The 21,121-nt window shown below is 58.1% G+C and overlaps 1 protein-coding gene across 1 annotated transcript in view; it reads left to right on the top strand.

The window, feature by feature from the left end:
* DCHS1 (dachsous cadherin-related 1) overlaps positions 1-21,121 on the top strand; it is a 42,844-nt gene that overhangs the window by 10,269 nt on the left and 11,454 nt on the right. The window contains exons 3-13 of the mRNA XM_056482097.1: positions 8,323-8,511; positions 8,610-8,841; positions 9,840-10,076; positions 10,372-11,391; positions 11,774-11,961; positions 16,445-16,541; positions 16,692-16,849; positions 18,113-18,947; positions 19,730-19,969; positions 20,399-20,524; positions 20,777-20,986. Of these exons, the coding sequence (XP_056338072.1) occupies positions 8,323-8,511; positions 8,610-8,841; positions 9,840-10,076; positions 10,372-11,391; positions 11,774-11,961; positions 16,445-16,541; positions 16,692-16,849; positions 18,113-18,947; positions 19,730-19,969; positions 20,399-20,524; positions 20,777-20,986 (3,532 nt within the window). The remainder of the gene's footprint in view (positions 1-8,322; positions 8,512-8,609; positions 8,842-9,839; positions 10,077-10,371; positions 11,392-11,773; positions 11,962-16,444; positions 16,542-16,691; positions 16,850-18,112; positions 18,948-19,729; positions 19,970-20,398; positions 20,525-20,776; positions 20,987-21,121) is intronic.

Raw genomic sequence — 21,121 nt, 5'->3', positions numbered from 1 at the left:
AAAGGGACAGTCCTTCTGCCCCCCTCCTATGGCCCCAGTCACCAGCATGCCCCACCTCTCCCCAGTTTCTGCTCCCTCTTGTTCTCCCACACCCTGTGGTCAGTGCCAGCTGCAGTTGTCTTCTCTCCCAAGACCTTTGCCACTGTGACCCAGGGCAGCTCTCTTCCACCTGCATAGCCCTTGGGACATACCAGCCTCTCCCTGCTCCTTAAAGATCATCCAGTTCCAACCCTCTGCCATGGGCAGGGACTTCCTACCTTCCTTCCTACCTTCTGCTAGACCAGTCCAACCTGGCCTTGGACACTTTCAGGAATGGGGCAGCCACAGCTGCTCTGGGCAGCCTTTGCCAGGGCCTCACCACCCTCACAGGGATGAACTTCTTCCCAATATGCCATCTAACCCTGCCCTCTGGCAGTGGGAAGCCATTCTCCCTTGCCCTGTCACTCCAGGCCCTTGTCCAAGGTCCGTCTCCAGCTCTCTTGAAGGGGACTCTAAGGTTTCCCTGGAGCCTTTTTGAGGCTGAATATCCCTATCTCACCCAGCTGTCTCCTGAGCAGCTCCGTGTCCTTCTGATGTTGGGGGTCCCAGCCCTGCCTTGATCCCTAGGCTTGCCCTGCCTGGCATGCTCAATCTTGTGCTGACCCCAGCCCAGTCTCTGCTGCACATCTTGCTCATCTGTGTCCCATCTTTTTGTACAGACCTTCTCTGAGCTCTCCCTGCCTGAGGCCCACATGGCTGAAACCTAGCCGCACAGCATGGTTTGGGGTCATTCTGGCTTCAGTGCCCCCCAGGGCCCTACCATTTCTGCTCTGTGCTGTGGCTGCCCCATTCAATCCCCACTCCTTGAGCTCTGTTCCCTGCATAGCCCATCTTCCCAGCCCTGTTCCACGCCAGGATTCCCTGCCCCTCTCTGCTCCCCAGCTTCCAAGTCCTGTTCAGCTCCTGCACCTTCCATAGGGCTTCCTGTGCTCTACAGCTCCTGGCTGCAGATGCCATTTGACCAGCGAGGACACCCGGGAACCCAGGGGCAGAACCTCACTGCTTGTCCTTCTGTGCCTTGGTCTGTCCCTGTGCTTGGAGACCCCTGGACTCCCACAAGGGCGCTGTGCACTCCCAGGCTCCCTCACATCTTTCCCAGCCCCACCATTCACATCCTGCCTCCCTGCCAGTGTCTGTGGTTTACCCACTTTCCCCATCTCTGAGCTGGAGGCTTTACCCCATCTCAGAGCAGTGCTGGAGGCCATCGGCAGCCCCTGCTCCCCACGCCCAGCTACTTGTGTGTCTGGCAGCCCTGTGTCCGTCATAGAATCAGAGGAGGGTGGGAAGGGACCTTAAAGCCCATCCATCCTTAAAAACCATCCACGCCCTGCTATGGGCAAAGACACCTTCCACTGGTCTGGGTTGCTCCAAGCCCCATCCATCCTTGAGTGCAGTCACGGCTTCTCTGGCAGAGTGGAGGCCTTGGCTGTGGGACCACCAGCCAGACTCCTGCCCGTGTCTGGGGCCTTGGGGATCCGGACGTGTGAGCCAGCAGAGCCTGCAGCTGCGCTGGGGCTCCCTGCACAGGGGGCTCTGGTAGCCACGGTCTGACCCTCGCCTTGGCCACGTGTGCTGGGCTGTCGCTGGGCCGAACCCTGACCCTGCTCCCTCCCCTGGGGCCCGGATGGGTTGGAGGCTGAGACCAAGCCCTGGAGCCAGGAATGGCTCCTGAAATAGCCGCATGGCCACTCCCTGGCCACTTTTAGCTGGTCAGTGGCTGTGCCAGGGCCGGGCGGGCAGGACGCTGGCACGCACTCAGGCGCAGGGAGCCGTGCGTGGGATCGCTGACCACACTGGCGCCAGCCTCCCCTCCTCTCCCACCAAGAGCCGTCACTCAGAGGGGCGGGAGCCCCAGAGCCAGATGTTTGCCAAAGCCACAGCATAACATGTGCGCAGCAGAGCCCCAGCCGTGGCCAGGCTCCAGATGAGTTCCCTGCCTGCTGACTGCGCTGGCTGGAGCGGGAGGATGGCTGAGGAGCGGAGGCCCGAGCTGCTGAGCAGTGCTCCATCGCTTTGCAGCCTGTGGGCTGGGTGGGGGCGTGCAGGGCAGCAGCAGGGCTGTGGAGGCAGGAGCTGTGTGCGAGGGGCTTTGGTGATGCGCTTGAGATGGCTCTGTGGGAAGGGGTGGCTTTGACTCCCACAGGCAATGCAGCTGAGGACCTTGGTGTGGGGCTGTACTTCATCCATCCCCATCTCTGGGAAATGTAAGAAGTCTGTTGTGCCTTGGCTCCGCTTGTCCCTCCTCTCTTGCTGGGGAACTGGGAGGAGGGTGGGACATCCCCACTTTCCTAGGCAACCTCATAAAGGAAAAGTGCTTCCTGATCTTCTCCTGTGTTCCCATGCCCTCTCATCCTGACACTGGGCACAACTGGGACACTGGGAAGAGCCTGGATCCATCCTGTTGTTGCCCTCTTTCCTGTATGAATGATACCCCTTCTCCAGGCTGAACCATCCCAGCTCCCTTGTCTTTGTCACAGGAGAGGTGCTCTAGTCCCTTCATCATCTTTGTGGCCCTTCACTGGACTCTATCCGGTCTTGCCATTTCTCTCCTGTACTGGGGAGCCAGCACTGCAGCTGTGGCCTCAACACTGCTGAGGAGAGGGGCAGGATCCTCTCCCTGACCTGCTGGCCATGCTCAGGCTGATGCTGCCCAGGACACCATTCTCCTTCCTTGCAGCAAGGGCACAATGCTTCAGCTTGGCAGCCATGAGGACCTGGAGGGCCTCTTCTGCTAAGCTGCCTCCAGTGCTGCAGCCCCCAGCATGTGCTGGTGCAGGGGATTGTTCCTTCCCCAGGGCAGAGCTTTGCACTGTCCCTTGTTGAAGTTTAGGAGGCCTCTCATCCATCCCTGCAGCCTCTCAAGGTCTCTCTGGGTGCAGCATGACCCTCTGGCAAATCAGCTGCTCCTCCCAGTTTGGGGTCATCAGCAAACATGCTCAGGGTACACACTGCACCATCAACCAGGTTGTTAATGAAGATCCAAACAGGACTGGACACAGGACTGACCCTGGGGTACACTGCTAGCTACTGGCCTCCCAAGCAGATGTTGTGTTCCTGATCACCACTCTCTGGACAGGAGCCCTTCAGCTGGTTTTCAAAGTGTCAAAGAATTTAGTGCACTTCAGGTGGACAGTATCCACTCCTTTTCTGTCATCCACCAGGCCAGTCATTTATCAAGTGATTCAAGCACGATTTGTCCTTAGGGGAAGCTGTGCTCACCACTTCTGATGATTTTGTTGTCCTTCCCATGCATAAAAATGGTTTCCAGGATTAGCTGCTCCATCAGTTTTTTGGGAATCAAGGTGATGCTGATTGTTTTGTAGTTTGGGTTCTCCTGCTTACTCTTGAAGATCAGGGAGAGATTTACCTTCCCACAGTCTTCAGGCACCTCCCAAACACTATGATTGAGCAAAGATTATTGTGAGCAGTGATGTCTTTCACCCTGATCTCTGAGATCCTCAAAGACCCATCTTTCAAGTAGAGAGTAAGGGAAAGAGGGCATTAAGTACCACAGTCTTTTACATGTCCTGTGCCACCAGGTCCTTAGTCTCCTTCATCTGAGGGCCTACATTCTACCCAGCCTTGCTTTTGTCACCAATGTACTTAGAGAAGCCCTTCTTGTTGACTTTGACATCCCTTGCCAGATTCAAATCTAGCTGGGAATTGTATGCCAGCATCTGCATTCCCCTGTAATTACACAGATCAGTGAGTGATTTCAGCAGAAGGTACCCCAGATGTGTTCCCCAAACCCTGCCATGGTAGCAGTCTGTTCTACACCTATCAAGTCTTCAAAACACAGAATCAGGGTCATCCCCTAGGTTCCTGAACATGTCCTCTGGTCTCAAGAGCATTTGCCTTTTCATTTGCATCCATTATCTGACAAAAAGATGTATTTCCTCTGTCGCTTTCATCCACATCCTTTTCCTCGTTATGGCCCCCAGGCAGAGCACTGCTCATGGACCTCTCCCCAGAGCCTTTCAGCCACCTGATTCCTCAGCCCTCCAAACTGTAGTATCCTGCCTTGAATATGAGGACTGTGGGAGAAGGTGTCAAAAATCCTTCCTAAAGTCAAGGCAACTGCCACCCACAGCTGCCAGCCCTTTGACCCCAGATCCCATCACTGCACCTTAGACAGCACACAGGCTGGTCAATCCATGATGGCTCTTCCCTTCCAGGATCTTTCATGTGCCCTAAAACTTGCTACAAGAAGACTCACTCCATGATTCTCCCAGGGCCCAAAGTGTGGCTGACAAGAACATAAACCCTCAGATGATCCTTTTGGCCTTTGTTGAAGGTGGGCTGTGTACTTGCATTCCTCCAGTTGTCAAGGATCCCCCCTGATTTGCACCTCATGTGAAGAGCAGCCCTACAAATCCATTTCTGTCAGCATCCAGTGATGGTGAGTCCCGTGGATTCACGTGGATCAATCTTTTTAAAGAAGCACTGACTCTATCTTCACCCCTCTCTGGTAGCTCTCTGAATCCTTTTGGACAGTGAGGAGGCCTGGGAGGCTGGTGGAGCCCGAGCTGGAGGAGGCTCTAGGTGTTCCAGTCTTACCTGGGCGTGCTGCTGCTGAGTCCCTTCTCAAGAAATGAGCCCTTCTTCAGAGCTTCACTATCAGCACAGTGCTACAGGCTCTTCTTGGCATGCTCAGGCTTGAACTTTGACTTTTTTGACACACTCCTGACATGCCTAAGAGTCCTACTATGTATCTTGCCTCCGTGTCCATCTCAAAGGATTGTGGAATGGTTTGGGTTGGAAAGGACCTTAAGTATCATCTCATTCCACCCCCCTGCCATGAGCACTGTCCCAGGCTGCTCCAAGCCCTGTCCAACCTGGCCTTGGACACTTCCAGGGATGGGGGAAGAATTTCTTCCCAATATCCAATCTAAACCTACTTTGTCTCAGTGAGAAACTGTTCTCCCTTGTCCAGTCACTCCTGGCCCTTTAAAATAGCCTCTCTCCATCTTTCTTGTTGGCTCCCTTCAGGTACTGAAAGGCCACAATGGGGTCACTCCAGAGCCTTCTCTTCTCCAGGCTGAGCAATCCCAGTTCTCTCAGCATACACCACCTCTTGCATGGCAGCTTAGCCCTGAGGCTCCTGCTTAGTCCAGGCTGTCTGCTGACGTCTCTTGTGTTTTCCTGGGCACTGGGATGGGCTGTTCTGGAGTGTGCTGTCCCGAAGGCTTGCCAGCTTTCCTGAGCTGCCTTGGCCTTTAATGCTGCCTCCCATGAGATCCCTTCCATCAGGCAGTTCCCTGTAAAAGCTGAGATCTGTCTTGCAGTCCAGGGTCTGTACTCTGCTTCTCCTGTTCATCACTCCCTTTAGGATCCTGAATCTGCTGCTCCATGGCCACTGCAGTCACAGCTATTGCCAGCTGCCACATCCCCGGTCAGTGCTCCCTTCTAGGGAGCAGCAGATCCAGCTGCATGCCACCCCTGCTTGGCAGGGACACTGGAATTCTTTGTGAGACCAGAGGTCTGTGATCCTGGCTTCCTCAGGTACTGCTGCCTCCTTGCAGCTTCAGGTCAGGAATCTCCTGGCAGAGCATTGATGTTGTTCTGCTTAAAGCCTTTTAGCTGAGTGGGCTCTGTTCAGAAGTCAGAGGTGAGAGAGCAGTGGAGCCGCCATTCAGGCTCAGAGCCCTGGCTCCTGCTCCCACATATTCAAGCAGCAGGACTGGCACAGCCCCAGTGGAGAGTTTCCTGGGCAGTTCCACAGGCAGCTTGACCCTGTTTCCCTCTATTTTTCAGGCAAACATCAGGAGTCTCATGAGTGAGCTGCAGTAAAACCAGCTGTGGATCCAAGATTTGGGGTGGATGCTAAATACAGAGCCTGGGGCTGCCCTGCATTAGCTTCTAGCAAAGTTCCTGGAAAAATGTTCATGCTTGGTTTAAATATTTCCAGAAGTGGTGAGCTCACCGCAGGCCTTAATGAGCCGTTTTGGTGGCTAATTGCCCCCACAGCTAAAAATGTGTCCCTGTCCCAGACTGCGTGTGCTCTGAGTGTGCAGCAGCGCATGCAGCTGAAATGAGGTGGCTGCCGTACCTGGTGGCTGGTGGACCCCTGTGATGTCTCTCAGGAGTCCCCAGGAGGCATCCTCAGCTGCAGTGGGGATCCTGCTGTCCCTGGGTCTGGTGTCAGGCCCTGTTGAGCGTGGGCTGCCCACAGGCAGTCAGCCAGCCCCATCCCATGATATTCACACATGGGATATCAGCAGTCTGCAGGCAGGGAGCTGGGACTGGGGTGCACCAGCCACAGCCCCCCTCCCTCTGCACACAGTGACAGAGCACAGAGCAAAGCCTCCAGGGGTCCCAAACTCAGCCAACACCATTACCTGGTCCAGCAGGGGTTTGCTGTTCCTGTGGCTTTTCCCTAGGCACCAGTTTAGCATCGCCCATCCGAGGGAGACAAGAACCAGGTGCAGGGCTCCAGTTGTGGTTGCACCAGTGATGTCACCTCTGTTAGACCCTATGTAGGCTTGTATTGGGCAGAGTTTTGTGTTGGACCAGTGGTCCACAGATGGTCCCACCACAGGATGGGATGGTGAAGCACTAGGTACATTGGATACCCTGTTCTGGTACCACACTGCTGGCTCCACCAGTTATCTTGCTGGAAGATGGCTCTGGGTACCAGGAACTGCCAGGGAGATGGTGCTGCAGTACACAATAGTGACAGCTCATCTATTGCTCCAGTGTCCTGAAACCTGACCCAGGTCTTGTGTCAGGAAGCTGGATATTCCCCCTTTGGGTATTCCTGAGAGTGGCACCCGTTGGAAGATGGTTACATTGATGAAGTGAGGCTCTTCTGGAAGCCCCTGGCCTAAGGAGCCTGAAGCCAGTGTCTCGCTCTGCAGCCGAGCGTGTTGCTATACAGTGATTAAAGCAGCTGATGTGCATTTTGGATAAGCTTCAGAGTGACAAGTTCATTCTGTAGGAAGGAAAAGTCTTAGTTTACCATGTAGTGCCTATTGCAGTCACGGTGGCAGCTGGTCAATTCCTTACACATGTCCACCTGCAGTGGTGGGGAGGGCTGGCGGCTGCCCCAAGGGACGGCAGAGGCACAGTGGGGTGGGGTACAGGCTGTACCCCAGGGAGAGGCAGCGTGGAGCCGGTATACTGGGAACCTGCCTACGAGCTGCAGTGATGTCGGTGAGGTCAGATTTGTACTCTGCTGAGCAGCTCCCCAGGAAGATGGGCTGGGGCAGCAGGGAGCGGGGCGGTGCGCTCTAGTTGGGTCCGGTTTCCCAAAGTGCCTCCTGACCCAGTTCTGTCTCAGCACCTGTGTTTCCAAGTGCTCTGCAGCTGGAGTGGGGAGGGGGGATCCTGTTCCATGGCACTTCTGGCAGCTGCAGCAGGTTTGGGGAGCAGATCCTCTGCACAGGAGCTTAGAGCTCACTGGAGATGTAGTCTCAGTTTCTCCCTGCAGGCAGCAGGGCTGGTGGGGGTGTCGCAGGTGCTGGGCAGGGCAGGGTGGTCCCACCCTGCCCAGCTGAGTGTTTCCTCCCAGCCCAGCTGCTCTGTGTGCGCTTGTTCCTCCATCCCTGGTGACCGGCTGCAGCCCCCAGCCGGGCCCTCTCCTGGCGCGCGTTCCTGCGCTCCTCGTGCGGGAGCCGAGGCCCCGTGGCTGCTGCGGGGAGGAGCTGTGGCTGACGAGGCCTGAACTCCGCTTCACCCGGGCCTGGCCCAGCTGCCTTCCCCCAGCTTTGTTCTCCATGGAGCTCCCAGCTGGTGGAGGAGCTGTGGGCAGGGATGTGGAGTCAGGAGTTGGTTTCTGCTGACCTGAGCTCTGTAGGAGCCCGTGGAGGAGCTGGGGGGGGGCAAGCAGGGAGCAGCATTCATCCTCCTGCCATGTCTGTCATAGTGGGTGCAGTTCTTGTGCTACAGACAACGTGAGACTGGACTGTCACAGGGCAGTGCCACCCTCCATCCTCATGCCTGGTGTCTGGGGCTGCTAGACACTGAGCTTTGAGAGCAGGACAGAGCCAGGGCCATGGTGACAGGGGCTGGTTGACTTTGTTCCTGTCCCATCCTCAGTGTCTGCAGAAAAGAAGGAACAGAGGTGCAGGGGCTGCTGCAGCTGCAGTGCTGCGTGTCCTGCAGAAGAGGCAGTGGCTGGTCTGGGACAAGAGGCGCAGTTGCTGTCACACTGCGTTGTGATGCCAGCTCTGAGGATGCTGGGGCCGCCGTGGAGCAGAAGGTGGCACTGGGGTGTGCTGGTGGTGCTGGGCTGGATCTGGCCTGCTGGTCTGTTCTGTTCAGATGGTGCCTTCCCTCACACAGGTGACAGCCACAGACGCAGACAGTGGTGCATTTGGCTCCCTTTCCTACTCCATTGGCTCTGGCATCGGCAGCGTTGTCCCCACACAGTTCAGCATTGACAAGCACTCAGGGCAGCTGTGCACGGTGCAGCCCCTGGACCGTGATGAGGGCACCTCTGCCTACGACTTCACCATCACTGCTGTGGATGGGGTGAGTGCTGGCGAGGCTGTGTTTGCAGCGCTGCTGACCCAGCGCTGTGCAGGGTTTGCTGCTGTCCCGGCTCTGTCTCTGATCCGGTGCCTCCTCAGGGCGGCCTGAACTCCATGGTGTATGTGAAGGTGTTCCTGGAGGACACGAATGACAACCGGCCAGTGTTTTACCCGCTGGAGTACGCTGCCAGCATCAGCACCCAGAGCATGCCAGGGACAGCCGTGCTGCGTGTCACCGCCCACGACAAGGACGAGGGGCTGAACGGGAGAGTGACCTACCGCATCGTCCTGGGAAACTCGCCCCCCCTCTTCTCCCTCAACAAGGACACAGGTGAGAGCTGGCAGCTGCCAGAGCAGGCAGCAGTTGGAGCACTGTGATGTGGCAGAGTGAGCAGCCTGAGTGTCACTGCTTGGCCACCTCAGCAGCGCAGTCTGTCTCCAGAGTACATCTGTTCCTCTCCCTGCCACATCTTTCCCTGCTAAACTTCCTTAGCCTCTGGTAACCCCTTCCCAGACTCAGTCATTGCCTTTGTTTCTGCTCCCTGTTCTGTTCTTCATTTGTCCTGTCTTCCTTCTTATCCCCATTCCCCATCCCTGACTCACTGTGCCTTTCCTCTCGTTCTGATGCTTCACCCCATCAGGCGGTATCCTACTTCCTTTCTTGTCCCTGCCAGTCCCCTCTTCCCCAGCTCAGTTAACTCTCCTCTATAACTCTGTCACTCATGATCCCACTGTTCTCATTGGTTGCATCTCCTCGAAGCTAGACAGTTTCTGCTGGGGAAGTGAGCACGTGGGTGCGTAGGTGCCAGGGGCTCTCAGCAGGACAGGAAGGTGCATTGGGGCATCTGCACACTGGTTCTCAAGTTTCCATCTGGTGACTGGAATGTGACAAGCCCTACTAGCCCTCCTAATGCAGGGCCACCTCCTTTGTAGGGCCTATCAACTATGGTCCTTCACTTCTGCATGCCCTCCCGGAGCCTCCCTGCCAGCACAGGGCCCATTTGCTGTGTCATGACACTCGCCCTGTGCCCCAGATTGGAAGCCCTCTCCCCTCCTTGCCCTCTCCCAAGATCTGCCTTCTGGCTTATGTCCCACAGCCTGTACCGCTGCTTAGCTCAGAGCAGGGTGTAAGATTAAGTGTGGAGGGTTTGGGGAGGCTTTCCTGGGGGAGCTTCACTCATTCACTCCAGCTCCTCCGTGGTGGGCTCCCACTGCGATGCACATTGTTTCCTGTCCCTTCTGGTCTGTCTTTTCCAGCTTATGGTTTGTCACCTGGTGCCAGGTGACAGGGGTGCAGCACAGTGCCACGTCAGTGACTTTCTTCCTTAGGTGTCATCTCTCTGTCATGGTCTCTGAGTGGCAAAGCCAACACCCTGGTGCAGCTGGTGATCTCTGCTCAGGATGGGGGGGGCCTGCAGGCACAGCCGAATGCCCGGGTAAACATCAGCATCGTGGAGGGCACAGTCTCACCCCCTGTCTTTGAGCAAGCTCAGTATTTCTTCAGCGTGCCCGAGGACGTGCCACAGGGTGCCAGTGTGGGAGCTGTCCAGGCCCAGAACCCGCCAGGTATGAGCTTGTCCCTTTTGCATGTTGTCACTTTCCCTGTCCCCACACCATCCTTGAGGTCCGGCATCCGCCACACTTCCTCATGGAGTGGCCCTGCTCTGAGAGCTCCACACAGCCACATCCGAATGTGCACCCAGCCCAGCACCTGTGCTTACACAAGTGTGTGCACACCGGTGTGTCAGTGCGCATGGGCACGGTGCTGCTGCACACCTTGGACCGCAGCTCCCTGGCATGGGGCTGATGGAGTGAGCTGCATGGCAGCTCATCCCTTCTGTCTCCGTCCTCTTGCCCACAGGTCACGCTGATGACATCTTCTATGCCATCTCCTCGGGGGACCCTCATGGCTATTTCTCCATCGACTCGGCCTCGGGGCAGCTCCGCACCAGCCTGCCTCTGGATCACGAGTCCCAGTCCGTCCTCGTCCTGGACGTCCAGGCCCGGAGCGGTTCACCCCCTGCCTACAGCAACACGCGCGTGAAGATCTCGGTCTCAGATGTGAATGATAACGCGCCGGCATTCCCGGCTCCCTCCGACTCCATCCTGCTGCCGGAGGCCACGGAGCCCGGGACTACAGTGTACACGGTGCAGGCCGAGGACCGTGACAGTGGGGCCAACGGGCAGGTGACCTTTGAGCTGCTGTCGGGGGGCGAGGGCGCCTTCGTGGTGGAGCGTGCCTCGGGGGCGGTGCGGCTGCTCGGGGCCCTGCAGTACGAGGCCATCTCGGCCTACAGCCTGGCCATCGCGGCCCGGGACGGCGGCGTTCCCCAGCTCAGCTCCACCTTCACGCTGCTGGTGCACGTGCAGGCCGAGGACGACAACGGGCCCATCTTTGACACGCTGACCTACCGCGTGGAGGTGCAGGAGGGTGTTCCCGTCTCCACCCGCTTCCTCCAGGTGAGGGCCCTGGCGCACGATGTGGAACCCACAGCCCTCACCTACCACCTGCGGGCAGACGGGGACGCTGCCAGCTTCGGCATTGTGCCCGAGAGCGGCTGGCTGTATGTCAAGAGTGCCCTGGACCGGGAGACGCGGGACCTGTACGTGCTGACGGTGCTGGCCTCGGTGGGAGGCACCGGGGCCACGGCAGACGCACGGAAAACTGGCACCAGCACCGTGCGGATCAGCGTCACTGACGAGAACGACAACAGCCCTCGGCTGAGCGAGGAGCGCTACTTCTTCACCGTGTCTGAGAACCAGGCTCCTGGCAGCAGTGTGGGCAGGGTGATGGCGAGTGACCGGGACGCCGGGCAGAACAGCCGGCTCACCTACCGCCTGCTCCAGCACGATCCCAACTTTCTCATCCACACGCAGACAGGTGAGAGGCTCCTGGCTTCCTAGGTGGGGCCAGCTGGTGAGGAAGCCCAGGGCAGGGCAGCCGTGATGGCAGCCAGGCCAGTGCAGCTGCAGAATATTCACCTTACTGCCCTTGCAGTGCTGGGCTCCAGTAACACACCTGAATAACACAGCTGAACACAGGCTCTGCTCTAATGCAGCTTGTGGGCTGAGCTGTGTCCCCACTTATCACTGTTCTCACTTCTTGTGCCTGCCCTGTTCCTGGAAGTGTTCAAGGCCATGTTGGATAGGGCTTGGAGCAGCCTGGGGTAATGGAAGATGTTCCTGCCCATGGCAGCAGGGTGGACCAAGATGGGCTTGAAGGTCCTTTCCAACCCAAACCCTTGTGGGATTCTCCCTCACAGGAGAGGTCAGCACCAAGCACAGCTTGGATCGGGAGCAGCAGTCCAGCTTCCAGCTCCTGGTGATTGTGCAGGATGGGGGAGCACCACCCCGCAGTGCCACCGGGACCATCTATGTCACTGTGCTGGATGAGAATGACAACGCTCCTGCTTTCCTCCACGTGGGCAGTGGTCAGGAGCTAACTGTGCAGGTAGGGGTGCAGCTGGAGCACCGATGAGGCAAGGGCCTGGTGGCCTCTGGATGTGGGGGCAGGTGGTACTGCTGGGGAAATGGGGGTGGGGACCCAGGAGAGTTTCAGGGTTGGAGATGGGCAGGCACACATGAGATCCATGCAGCAGCCAGGGCAGTTTGGTAAATGTGAGATGTGGCAGGAGGGGCATGTTCCTGGGCAATGTAGCTATCCTGGTGCACAGAGCAGGCAGGGCCTCTGAAGGGCTCTGGCACAAGCAGGACTGGCCAGCAGGCAGAAGCTCTTGGCTTGCACGTGCCTGTTGGCAGGGACAGCAAAAGGAGACCTGAAACTGACACAGGTTCAGAGAGGAGCCAGGGTAAACAGTGGTGAGCAGGGAGACTCAGGAGGCTATCACTCTCTAGTTTGAGGATTTTGGGTACAGCCACTCATCTTTCTGGGAGGTCTGGAAAGCATTGTCCAGCTGGGCTTGGTATGCACAAGCGTTTTGTGTGATTCTACTGTCTGTGCCAGCCAAGCTTTCTCTCCACACTCTGGAGGCAGCAGTCACCAGGCACTGCATGTGCTGCAGACCCAGCTGCATAGGTACTGCTCAGGAGAACTGGGTGAGGACCTGCCCCCCCGCCCACCTCTGCTCCTCTGTGTCCCTGAGGGCGTCCTGAGCAGCGAGGGCTCGTGGGAGCCAGCTGAGGGCCACTGGCAGCAGCAGAACAGGGTGGGCAGCGGGGCCCTGGCCTTGTCTGCTCGGCACAGAGCAGGGACAGCCGCAGCTGGAGGGCCATTGCTGCACATCAGGCTGTGTGCTCAAAGCCCTTGCTCTGAGTTGGTTCAGAAACACCAGGATGATGACAGCCACCCTCTGTCACACGTCCTGCCTGAGCTGTGCACCCCAGACAGGTCAGAGCAGGCAGGACTGTGTTGTGTCACTCACTGGTGCCACAAGATCTGGGGACACTGCAGCTCCAGCCAGGCCTTCCCTGTTCATTGCTGTTTCCCTGCCCATTCTATGGTGCAGTCATCCCTTGCCCAACCATCTTCTTGCACACCCTGCTCTGCTGGTGAAGCTGCTGGCAGGGCTTGGCCTGGATGAGCACATCTCCCAGAGCCTAGAGGAGGCAAAGGGGGCACAGTTAGTCTGGCCCTGTCTCTGAGCAAGGCTCTGGGACCAGAGCAGGCCAGGACCAGCCAGCCATGGCATGGCTGAGGGAGCACTGGGTGGGCTCTGCAGTCTGGCATTGCTCGCACCTGGCGTGTTGTGAGTTGCGCTCCTGTGCAGGGACACCTGTGACACAGCACACGGCAGCACCTGCAGCTGATCCCAGGGTCTGGGGGCACAAACTGCTGCACGTGCCCTGCTAGAGCTCTGCTCTTACAAAGAGACTGTGAAAGATGCATCCTTCAGGGGACAGGACAGGCTGAGATGGGTTCAGAGTTCTGAGGGCAGGTCAATGCTGCAGCAGCTCCCAGCAAACACCTGTTTGGGCACTTTGGTTTGCAGGTACTGGAAACAGAGATACAGAAGGGTGGAGCACCATAACAGCCCACTGTTAGCCATGTTTTGGATGTAGAAGACAGACTTGGAGGAAGAAGTGAAAGCTAGATGATAACACAAAGCTGCATGATTTCTTGCAGACGTGCTCAGGGCAGTGCTCTTGGCAGTGTTCAGCAGGCAAAGCAGAGGAGGGAGGGTTCTGTGTCAGCAGCTTCCAGCATCAGCTGCAGCCTGCTAAGGTGAAACACACTGGTCCTACGCTGGCAGTACATGGGATGTTTGCAAAGGGTCTGCAGTAAGGGATCCTCCCAGGGAATGATTGCTAGGAGAGGGGAGAGAGCAAAGGGAATGAAGAGGGTGCCTGTTTTCACAGAGGGAGTCCCCCTGGTGCTGGTGTTCTGCTGTATCCCCTCAAAGATATGATGGTTAAGGTCACTGGTCTGTTTACAGCATTCAAGGTGAGGGCTCCCTGTGCAGAACTGCAGAAGGATCGTGTTTCATGCAGAAGGATGGCACTTAGTGGTGGGCTCTGAACTGGCTGCTTCTGTTTGGGGAGAAGCCTGGAGCTTTGTGAATGTGCTGCACAAGGCTCAGGGACAGGCAAAAAAGCAAATCAAACACTGTGTTAATTAGAAAAGAAACAGAGAATGAATGAAAGTATCATCACCCACAGCTCAGATTCTGCCCACACTCTCTGCCTGGTTCCATTGCCTAAGTGAGCAGAAGTGCTAGAAACTGTTTAGAAAAGGATGTTAATGGGATCTCTAGCAGATAATGGTTCCAAACATTCTTTGGCATGGACAAAGCTGCAGGACTATCACAAAGGTGTGCACAGAGTTGTGGGGAAATGAGAAGTTGCTTTTTTATAATGCAAGACCAGGCAGCTCCATAAGAACTGACCGGGCAGCAGGTTTAAAATAAACCCAGGCAGCACTTTTTCATGCAGAATGTAATTAAATTGTGAAATCATTGCCCAGAGTTGCATGGGTTCAAAACTAGATGAATTCATGGAAAGAAAAAAAATCCATCAAAGGCTGATGAACACAAATATGATCTGTGGCTCAGGAAGTGTCTGAGCCACAGTGGGCTGGGAGCCGGGGAAGTTCACAGGAGGATTGTTCTGTATGTACCATGTTTCTCACATTTCTGTCCATCACGGCCAGCCCCTGCCAGAGCTGTGCTTGTGGCCAGAATGGCTGTAAGCTTGGCACCAGGCTGGTGTTTCCAGCAGCCTTCGGGGAGGGTGGGCAGACCCAGCTACGCCCACGTGGCCGCTGTCTTACCAGTTTGCATAGGCAAGCCCAGTGCTGTTGCTGTTTGTTCCTGTTTGTGTGACTGGACTGGCATTTGTACGTGGGCTGTGTGGGTGTTGCTCGTGTAACTCCTCGGACATGTCTGCTTTTCTCCAAGGGGTCTGATTCCTCGTGGAAGGGGAGAGTGTCCCTGCCTGCTGAGCAGGAGCCACTCAAGTCTGGGTTGAGGGCAGTGGGGGCAGATGCTGCCCCAGCCTGTGGCAGGGAGAGGTTGGAAGGGGCCTCTGGAGCGTGGCCCCATGTAGAGGTGTCCACACAGACCCTGCTTTCATCAAGGGCCAGGCTATATTTAGGACTGCGCCTCCATCACTGCTGTGAAAGGCTGTTCCAGATTCCTTGATCTGGTACTAGAAAACATCTCTTCATTTCCAGCCTAAACTAATTTCTGACCATTTTATACTCATTTGTTCTTGTGCCAATATTGTGTTTTTGCTTAAAAAGCTGTCCTCTCTCCCTGGAATTTCCCTCCCTCTCTCAGTGTTTACAGAGCACAGTCCCAGCACAGCTTAGCCTGGCTGAACGAGTCCAGCTCCTCTGGTCTCCCCTCCCAGGGCTTCAGCACAGTCCCAGCAGCTTGGGCAACAGCTCTGGCCCTCACCTCCACCCGGAGACCTGCATGCTCTTCTCCAGAGCCCTGCTTGGATTCCACTTGTCCTTTTCCTAGAAGTATTAAGTGGCACAGATCACTCTGCTCAGCTGGGTCTGGGAGGGTGGTCTCTGCCACAGGATGTGCTGATGGGACGGGAATGTGAGATCTGTTCCCTTGAGGTGGGAATTTGGCATCTGCTGGGGCGGAGGGAACAGCAGAGCCCATGCCAAGTGGGAATCCTGTTCCACCAAAGAGAATGTGCTGGAGGGGGCAGATCTGCAGCGGGGAGGGGATGTTTGCTGAGGATGATGCCAAACCTGATGGGTGCTGAGGGACAGTGAGGGGGTGCATCCAGTTCCATAGCTATCCAGAGAAGGTGTGCAATGCTGTAATGTGTGATCCCTGTGGCAAAGGAGATAGCTCCCCCCAGGATATGAGGTTACCTGAGCCCATGTGATTGATGTCTCAATGGTCTCATGCTGCACTGTCATAAAATGGGGGTCTAAAGTGCCTAAAGACAGGCAGTGCTACTCAGGAACAAAGGAGAGAAAGGAAGAGCCCCAAGCTGAGGTCCCTGAGCCCCAGAAGATCTGCCAGCTGCACTTGCAGAGGTGGGAAACCTCCCTGGCTAGCTGTGGGAGCTGCTTAGATCCTGGCTGTGGTCGGGGGGCTGGCACTGGGCTGTCAGGGCTCCCACACTGGCATTTGCAGCTGAAGGGGTCTGTTGGGGTAGGGAGAACCAGGGCTGTTGTGGAGCCCTGCACCTACTGCCTGCAGAGGTTCAGGGTGTAGCAGGGGAGAGGCAGTGCCGTCCTGCAGCCCTGCAGTGTGCTCCCACCCTGAGAGTGTTGTTAAATGGGAGGGAAGGGAAGGAGGGCTGCTGAGGCAGAACCTCCCCTGACCTATTGCTGTGGGACCCTCCATGTTCCCAGCCTCAGGCACTGCTTGTGGGTCCTGCGGGGGGTCTGTGCTGTGGGTAAGGTAGAGGGCTGGTGCAAGACAGTGCAGACCTCATGCCCTGCCTGGGGGGCTGTGGGGTGATCTGAGAGGTTCCCTGTGCCCCTCAACTGTTCCCGGGCCGTGCGGCAGGTGCTGGAAGAGAAGCCATCGGGACTCCTGGTCGCCTCCCTGCAGGCCAAGGACCCTGACGAGGGGGAGAACGGGACCATCATCTACTCACTGATAGGTACGAGCTCCAGGGCTGGCAGACGTGTGCGGCTCTGCCCGACAGCCGTCACCCGGGTGCCCACGGCCCGGGGTGCCCACACCACGCTTCCCTCCGCTGCCCCTCCCTGCCCTGCCCTCCTTCTGCAGCCACGTTCCCCTCTCTCTGCAGGAGCCTGGGCAGAGCGTTTCACTCTGCACGGCGCTACCGGGGAGCTGCGCACAGCCGCGGTTCTGCGCCGGGCCGAGCGTGCCGAGTACATCTTCACCGTGGCCGCCAGCGACCGCGGCGCGGCGCCGCGCAGCACGTCAGCCATCGTCCGCGTGCAGGTACCGGCTGCCCCTGTGCTGCGCCAGCTCTCCGCCCTCTGCCAGCTACCCCTCACTCGCCTCTTGGAAGGCACCATCCAGATGCTTGGCAGCCTTTCTCCCCACCTCCTCATCCTCTGCCGCCTTCACCCCTTGGCACCCTCTGCTCCTGCTCAGCTGTTGATCCAGCCCTAAAATCCACGTGGAGAACCTGGGCCGGGAAGGGATGCTCCTGCACCTGTTCTCATTTCCAAAGAGCTGCCAATTGCAGTTCTGCCTTCTCCAGGTCTTAGACAGCCGACCCTGTCCTAGATACTCTGGTGCAGGAAAGACATCTGAGGTTCCCTGCACAGAGACTTCCACTCCTCCCAGTGTCTACTGAAACCAATGTTCTAACCTGCAGGGTGTTTATTCTGACCTGCAGGATGTCCCTGATGTCTGTGTCACTTTGGTACTCCCTGCCTGGTACTGCCCAGGCAGCTACATCCTTTCTTTGCTGTTAGTAATGAGCTTCCTTTTAGAGCGGAGGCTGTGGTTCTCCCTGTCAAGGCACTCCCCCCCAAACACTGTTTCACATCTGCTCATCCATGCCCTTGCAGTTGCCAAGGCCATCTGACTGCCCTTGCTGTGCCATCTCTACCAGCCCTGCCCACTGCTCCCTTGGGCCAGCTGGTCCTCAGTCCTTTCTGTCACACAGCTGTCCCCTCTCTGTGCCTTTCCCCCGCTAGTGTGGGAGCTCCAGAGCTGAGTTCCAGCCCAGGTGGGTGTGATACACCACGTTCCCTTCAGTGGAGCCTGGCGTTAGCCTGTCACATCTGCATTCAACCACCAAAGACATATTTTATACCATTGCCTTTTTACACTATGTCTATAACTGTTCTTGTTATCAGAGCTGTTCTGCAGCCATATTGGATTCTCTTTCTGTGCCTCCATCAGGATGAGCGTGACCTCTCTTCTTACTCACTTTTGCTTGTTTGTAGAATTGTTTCTGCTGCCGTCTTGGCTTTGCAGTGTCGGACACGGTCACAGAGCCAAGGAGGGCTGAGGGAAGGCACCTGTGAAGGTCACCTTCTGCAGCCCCCTGCTCAGATGGGGTTGTCTGGGTGACTTTTGGCCGTCTCCAAGGCTGGAGACTCCACCACCTGTGGGCAACTTGTGCCAGGGCTCAGGCACCCGCACAGTGAAAAGTGTGTTCTGAGGACCAGAGGGACCCTCCTGTGTTCCAGAGCGTGCCCTGGCACACAGCCCCCTGTGCGTGCCCCTCACTCCTTCCTCTCCTCACAGGTGTTGCCATCCTCCCGCATGCTGCCACGGCCTGATGCCACCGTGTTGACCCTGCAGCCTCTCGAGGGGGTCAAGCCGGGGTCTGTGATTGGTTCAGTGGCCCCCCCGGACGCCACTGCCCGAGGACAACTGACCTACACGGTGGTAGGAGGTGGTGGGGATGGCACCTTCGTGGTTGATAGTATGACAGGGGAGATTTATGCTGCCCGTGAGCTGGACTATGAAGCTGGGGCACGGCACGTGCTCCAGGTGAGTGCTGAGGACACGCAGCACGGCTATCCCTCCAGCAGGTTGGTGCTGGTCCAGATCCACGTGCAGGACTGCAATGACCAGGCACCCACCTTCCCCGAAGACCCCATTACCATTGTGGTGCCTGAGAATGCCCAGGCTGGCTCCTCCATCTTCACCTTCCAGGCGCTGGACGGGGACGGGGTGGGCCCCAACAGCCAGGTGCGCTACGCTCTGCTGCACCTGGAGCCGGCCGGAGCCCCGTTCCAGCTGGACAGCCGCTCGGGCCAGCTCAGCCTGCGCCAGGGCCTCGACCGCGAGGCCGCTGCCTCCTTCCTGCTGGTGGTGGAGGCCACGGACCAGGCGCGCAACGCCAGCCAGCGCCGCTCGGCCGCCGTCACCGCGCGCGTGTTCGTCACCGACGAGAACGACAACGCGCCCGTCTTCCTCTCGCCCGCCGCCGTCAGCGTCATGGAGGACCAGCCCACCGGCTTCGTGGCGCTGCACGTGGTGGCCCAGGACAGCGACCTGGGAGAGAACGGACGTGTCAGCTACTCCTTGCGAGCGGGCAACAGCGATGGCCGCTTCCACCTCAACCCCAGCACTGGTGAGGGACGGAGGGGGCAGGAGGGGAGGCGGGGGTGCTGGGAGCATGGAGGGTGCAGGGGTGGAGACAGGGATATCAGGAACATGGAGGGTGCAGGGTTGGAGGCGGGAATACTGGGAACACAGAGGGTGCAGGGGTGGAGGCAGGGATACTGGGAACACAGAGGGTGCAGGGGTGGAGACAGGGATACTGGGAACACAGAGATTGCAGGGATGGAGACAGGGATACTGGGAACACAGAGAGTGCAGGGGTGGAGACAGGGATACTGGGAACATAGAGGGTGCAGGAGAGGAGACAGGGATACTGGGAACATGGAGGGTGCAGGGGTGGAGGCAGGGATACTGGGAACACAGAGAGTGCAGGGGTGGAGACAGAGATACTGGGAACACGGAGGGTGCAGGGGTGAAGGCAGGGATACTGGGAACACAGAGATTGCAGGGGTAGAGACAGGGATACTGGGAACACAGAGGGTGCAGGAGGGAAGGTGGGGATACTGGGAGCACAGAGGGTGCAGGACTGGAAACAAGGATACTGGGAGCATGGAGGCTGAGGAAGGTGCAGGGGTGCACGAGGATGTTGCACAGTGCGTGGGAGGAGGGTGTGGGCTGGGGAGCTTGGAGCAGTGAGACTGGGGCTGCAGGGAGCCCCAAGCACAGCACGGTGTTGCTGTCTCCTGAGACCCTTCTGTCCTGGCACAGCGCAGTGCCTGCAGCCGCACAGTAGTCCCAAGGCATGAGCCCCAGTGCCACTGGTGCCAGCTCGCCCCTCTCCTGGGCCCACAGGTGCGCTGTCCATCGTGCGGGCCCTGAATCGGGAGGAGGTGGCGCAACACAACCTGACGGTGGTGGCCACGGACCACGGCTTCCCACGCCTCTCTGCCACACAGCTGCTGTCTGTGCTGGTGCTGGACGTCAATGACGAGGCTCCTGCCTTTGAGAGGCCTGAGTATGAGGCCCACATCATGGAGAACCTGCCGGCCGGCAGCCCAGTGCTGCAGGTGCTGGCCACGGACCGGGATCTGGGTGAGGATGCAGGCAAGGGTGAGCCGCCCAGTTCAGTCAGGGCCTGTCTGGAGGGGCAGCCCCAGGTCTGGGCATACCTGCTCCCTTCTGCCAGTCTGGAGAGCCTGGCTGACCAGAGAGAAGGATCAGCACCTGGCCTGAAGGTCGGAGATGGGCTGAATCCTGGGAGAGAGGGGGAATGGAGCAAGGACTGTAGTTCACTCTGGTCCCCCGGCCCATGGCCTTTGTTCTGTGGGTTCTCCTTGGCCATCTGACCTCCCACCAGCTGGGTTAGGCTGGACCACCACACACACCTCTGGCACCAGGGAGGAGCCCACCCTCTCACCCAGCCTGTGAGAGCAGGGAGCAGGGAGGTGCAGCACTGGGAGCCACATGAGGTGCTGGGGCTGCTGCTGCTGGGCCGCCATCAGAGCACCTTTGTCCCCGCAGGTGCCAACGGGCAGGTGTCCTATGGGGGTCTCTCTGGGGGGCCGTTCTCCATCCACCCACAGACGGGGCTCATTGTCACCACGCGTCCCCTGGACCGGGAGGAGCAGGAGCAGCACGTGCTGACAAGTAGGCAAGGGGAGGGAGCAGGCAGGGGGTCGAGGGGTAGGCAGGGGCTTCCTGCTGCTGGGGTGGGGAGTGTTGCAGGGAGGGTAGGCCGTGGGGAAGGAGGAGGGGCTGTGGGGCACAGCAGGACCATGGGGAGGTTTGGGGCTGCAGGGATGCTGATGCTGTCGTGCCTGGCCTCCGTGGGTGGCTGGGTGTTGGCATACAGCCGCCGTGGCCGTAGCTCCTGGTCAAGGCAGCCCCTGTGTCCTGCAGTCTACGCGCGGGACGCCGGCCTGCCGCCCAGCCTCACCAAGGCCACTGTGTGGGTCACTGTGGGGGATGAGAATGACCATGCACCCCACCTGGAGAGCGAGTCCTGCTCCGTGGAGGTTCCTGAGAACCAGAGTCGTGTGGCTCTCTACACCCTGCGGGCCACTGACCCCGATGGTGGGGAGAACGGGCGCTTGGAATACCGGCTGACAGGTGAGCTGCACTGGGAGCGTGGGACTGGGCAGGGACTTCTCCCTGGGCTTCCCTGGATCTAGGGACATCAACAGCAGCAGTCCCATTCCATGTCAGTTCTTTCCTGTTCCAAACTGCATGGCATTGCTGCCATCT

This window comes from Oenanthe melanoleuca, chromosome 1 (assembly GCF_029582105.1).
Source record: "Oenanthe melanoleuca isolate GR-GAL-2019-014 chromosome 1, OMel1.0, whole genome shotgun sequence".
NCBI classification, from domain to species: Eukaryota; Metazoa; Chordata; class Aves; order Passeriformes; family Muscicapidae; genus Oenanthe; species Oenanthe melanoleuca.
This window is presented reverse-complemented; position numbering and strand designations above follow the sequence as displayed.